At 41.0% G+C, this 4877-nt stretch overlaps 1 protein-coding gene across 1 annotated transcript; it reads left to right on the top strand.

Moving 5' to 3' along the window:
- Nucleotides 1–581: 581 nt before the first annotated feature.
- Nucleotides 582–4626, top strand: LOC124671039 (DNA topoisomerase 1 beta-like). The gene is made up of 15 exons (XM_047207479.1): nucleotides 582–1337; nucleotides 1448–1642; nucleotides 1828–1908; nucleotides 2169–2228; nucleotides 2309–2403; nucleotides 2495–2651; nucleotides 2729–2854; nucleotides 2990–3070; nucleotides 3200–3290; nucleotides 3376–3509; nucleotides 3709–3777; nucleotides 3865–3954; nucleotides 4040–4143; nucleotides 4225–4393; nucleotides 4558–4626. The coding sequence occupies exons 1-15, from the start codon at nucleotides 582–584 to the stop codon at nucleotides 4624–4626; spliced, it is 2277 nt and encodes a 758-aa protein (XP_047063435.1).
- The last annotated feature ends 251 nt before the right edge of the window (nucleotides 4627–4877 follow it).

Consider the following 4877-nt stretch of genomic DNA (forward strand, 5'->3'; position numbering starts at 1 on the left):
CTGTTTCTTTGAATTTGCCATTAGCAGTCAGAATTTTTAGTTTTTTAAAATAATAAGCATGTAAACTCATAAGAGAAAGGAAAAGGGAGGCAAACCAGGGGGTTTCCAAACATTAGACTCAAATCATGATAAAAACCGACATCAATCTCGCGCTGTATCTGTGAATGATCGAGATATAAACACACGATCGAGCAGGCCGTGAAGTCGATCACGCGAGGAGGTGGAGGAGCTAGGTAAGCTGCACCTGCGTTCCGCGCAGCGCTAACCCTAGCTAATCCACGCATCCTACCCAGCGACGCCTCGCCGGAGGGAAGTGAGAGCCGCCACCGGGACCGACGCTAGGTGGGTTTACTTCCCTCTGTCTCCCTCCCTGTCTGACGGTTCCTCCCTCTCTTGCCAGCGATCACCGCGGTGCCTTCGAAGGAGGCGGTTTCGTTAATTTCCATGTCGATCCAGGGAACGCGGGGGTTTGGGCTGGTGGCCAGGTGCCGCACGCGCGAGTCCCTAGTGTTAGACGATTTGCATGTATGTTTAATTGTGCTGCCTTGCAGGCTACTCACGAGGTCTGCGAGGAAGAGGCAATGTCTGCAGTATTTATGTTTGACGGAGACGACGATGACGCTCCACCACTTTGTCAGGAGAGTAACACGGTGGATGGTGATAAGAGTAAACTGAAAAGACCTCATGTAGCAGAAGTTGATCACCTCATGTCGGATGCGGATTCAGACGATGACACGCCAATTGGGTTAAGGAAAAAGGCTGCTTCAAAACGTGGATGTAGTGCCTCTTATGAAGATTCAGAAGATAACAAGACATTGGCTGCCCGGTTTTTGCGAGTTACTCGGGGTGGCACATCATCTGTGAGTATTCCAAGTTCCAAGGACAAACCAGTCCTACCCAACATCAGCAATGCAATCAAAAGGCCATGCGATAGCAACAGCCAACCAACTTCACAATCAGCTCTTAAGAAGGCAAAGTGTTCGGATGGTACTTCTTCTGCCTCCGCAAGTGCCAAAAGAGAACCCAGGGGCAAGGATAATGGCAATGACAGCATACATCTAGCACAAACAAGGCAGACAACCGGCGAGTCTTCGAAAAGAAAGGACCCGCTTGCAAAGAATATTGTGAAGAAGAGTCCTTCATCTTCTAAGGACAACAAAAAAGGAAAAGCAAAGAAAAATCCACAGCTCTCAAAGACAACGGAGGCCTGTCAAGGTCGAAAGAAGTGGTCTACTTTGGTGCACAATGGTGTTCTTTTCCCCCCTCCGTACAAGCCTCATGGTGTCCAGATGCTTTACAATGGGCAACCGGTTACTCTCACTCCAGAACAGGAGGAGGTAATGTACATATATAGAGAAAACATTAGCTGTTTATATTGCTTTATTTTAAGAACTTCAGTTTCGTAGCCACGAGGATGATATACTGATCAGGCTGACCCGTGTTTCAGGTCGCAACCATGTTTGCTGTGATGAAAGACACAGAGTATGCATCCAAGGAAACGTTTACCAACAACTTCTTCAACGACTGGAGAAATATTCTTGGTACAAAACATGTTGTCAAAAAGTTTCAGCATTGCGATTTCACACCCATCTATGAATGGCACCTTCAGGAGAAGGAGAAGAAGAAACAGATGACCACAGAGGTAGATTCTTATGGTTTTTTATGCAACATGTATAACTTATTCTGTTCTTCAGATCTCTCAAAAATCTGGCAGTTGCTTTTTTCTGTGACTTTGAGTCCAAACCTAGCTGAGTAGGTTGGAGAAGGCAGGTTTATCCTGCATCCGTCATCTGAAGTATTTGATATTTATAATTTTTTTATTCACAGGAGAAGAAAGCATTGCGAGAAGAGAGAGTGAAACAAGATGATAAGTTTATGTGGGCTTTCGTTGATGGTGTAAAAGAGAAGGTCCCTTTTTATGATTCTCTTAATATAACATAGGCTTTAGTAGAACATAGAATAGGCAGTCATTATTTCCCTTTGGGCCTTTTACATATATGCCACTACTCTCGGAACCTAGTTCACTTTCTTCGATTACTTCACTACTCTCCATGTCAAAATATAGTGTATATTAATTTTCTCCGAAGCCAAACTTCAGAAGTTTGACGAAGTTTGTAGATTAAAATATCAACTTCTACAATAAAAAACAAAGTTTTGGCTTATTTCAGGTTGGCAATTTCAGAGTAGAACCGCCTGGCTTATTCAGGGGACGAGGAGAACATCCAAAGGTGCAGATGAGAAAGCATTAAATCACTTTTTTGTTTTAAATCAAGCCCTTCATTTTAATACACTATTAGAATTGTTGTAGATGGGAAGACTGAAGCGACGCATCCGACCAAGTGATATTACAATAAACATCGGAGAAGGAGCTCCAGTCCCGGTGTGTCCTATACATGGAGAAAGGTATGCTAAAATTAAAGTTCTTCATGCTAAACTATATTTATGAAAGGGTTTCTAGCACATATAAGTTCTTGATTGGTCATGTGTTCTGCAGCTGGAAAGAAGTTAAACATGACAATACTGTTACATGGTTGGCCTTTTGGAATGATCCGATAAACCAAAAAGAATGCAAATATGTTTTCCTGGCGGCAAGCAGCTCACTGAAGGGACAAAGTGACAAGGAAAAATACGAAAAGGCTCGGAAACTGAAGGTGAGGAAGTTTGTTTTGTGATTCTTGGAAGTATTGTGTTCACATGTACCTTAATTATCTTTCTATGGCGATGGCAGGATCACATACACAATATACGTGTGAATTACACCAAGGATTTCAGGAGCAAAGATCAGGCAAAAAAACAAATTGCAGTGGCAACATACCTTATAGATAAACTAGCCCTCAGGGCGGGAAATGAAAAGGTATATCCTACTGGACGTATAGTTATCGAATTATATTTTTAAATATTGTTGGCAATGCACTGTAATTTTTTTGTGAATCTCTATTTAGCTTTGAGCTTTGTTGATATATGTTATGTCTATTTCAATCCTTTTCAGGATGACGATGAGGCTGATACTGTTGGTTGTTGTACGCTGAAGGTTGAAAATGTTACCTGTCTTCCTCCTAACAGACTGCAGGTCTTGATCTTCATTCTTTTTTTTGAAGTTTTTTTTTGTAAAGGGGATTATCTTCGTTCTTTATTCTTGATGGTAACTCGCTATGAGAAACTAATGTCAATGTTATCTGATGTTCAATTTCGTGTTCAGTTCGACTTCCTTGGTAAAGATTCTATTAGATACTTGAACACCGTAGAGGTTGAACTACCTGTGTACCAGGCGATTAAGGAATTCTGTGCTGGTAACTCACATGCTCTTTCCTATCCGTCCATCTCTGTTTGCCCTAGATAAATTGTTCTCATCTATTTTCTATACTTGTTTTGTAGGAAAACATAAGGGAGAGGCTGTCTTTGGCAAGCTTGATACAAATAAACTAAATGCTCATCTAAAAGACTTAATGCCTGGCCTTACTGCAAAAGTGTTCCGTACATACAATGCTTCCATAACTTTGGACACTATAGTAAGTTCAATGCAAACTTTACTGTACTATGCATATTTTGGTTATCAATGACACACATAGCTCGTTATATGGTTCAATTTTTCATCTACCCAAAAAATGAATGTGTAACATTATTAGTCTCAATCTTGTGACTACGCACCATGTTATGTTGTAATATAATTTTGATGTGAATAAATATTTATGTGGGCTGGTATTACAGTTGAACAAAGAAACTGAAGATGCAACCCTTCTTGAAAAAATTACGGTCTATCAGCGAGCAAACAAAGAGGTAAGATTCATCACCCTTGATAAAAAAAAAACACTTGCATCATGAATATTCTTGAACCTAAAATTTGTTTCCCGTTTACTGGTGCAGGTTGCTATAATCTGTAACCATCAGCGTGCTGTCTCGAAATCACATGATTCCCAAATTACTAAACTGAATGAAAAGATTGACGAATTAAAGGTTTGTTGCAGCCTGCAAATGATTAGATCAAATATATGTTTCCCTATAGATTAACATTCTGTCGTCATTTTGTTCCTTTTTCCAGGCCCTGAGGGATGGGTTGGAAGTAGACCTGGAGAAAGCAAAAAAAGGAAAACCTCTAGGTTATGATGAAGATGGGAAGCGAAAGAGAAATTTGACCCCTGAAGTGTACGTCTCAATCACAGATATACCATATTTTGTATTTACCTGAGTAAAAGCATGGAGACAATCTCATCACTTTACTTGCAGATTGGTGAATAAGATCTCTTCAGTCGAAAGCAGGATACAGAAAATGGAAATCGATATGAAGACTAAAGAGGAATTGAAGACAGTGGCACTAGGAACATCAAAGATCAACTACCTTGATCCTAGAATTACCGTGGCATGGTGCAAAACCCGCGAAGTCCCTATTGAGAAGGTACCACCCCATTGCTTCCTTTATGGGTTCTCCGCACCCTCTTGCTTCTTAGTTGATGTCGTAGGCGCATGATTATATTTCAAATGGTTGACCCGATTAAGCATTACGTATCATTTTATGGTCCTTAATATAAGCTGTTTCGCTTGGTTATCTTCTTACGACAGATTTTCAGCAAAACAATCCTCGCAAAATTTGGATGGGCAATGGATGTGGACCCGGATTTCAGATTCTAGTGGCTACCTGGTCAGACGTTAGGGTGGCAGGCGGTGCCCGCACAAGTCCCGCAAAACAAATATGATAGAAAAAAGAGGTAGTGGATTTCAGCATGATTAAAGAAGAATTAGAGCAAAATCCCCACTTTATTGTATCCAACTTCCAGCCCCCTTCTTGTTGACGCTAATCACAGCTAGAAAAGGAAGAGCTCCTGGAAAGAAGGAACCTCCCGTCATTAATTATCATGCGCATTTCATCTTTGCTGATCTGC

This window comes from Lolium rigidum, chromosome 7 (assembly GCF_022539505.1).
Source record: "Lolium rigidum isolate FL_2022 chromosome 7, APGP_CSIRO_Lrig_0.1, whole genome shotgun sequence".
In the NCBI taxonomy this organism is placed as follows: Eukaryota; Viridiplantae; Streptophyta; class Magnoliopsida; order Poales; family Poaceae; genus Lolium; species Lolium rigidum.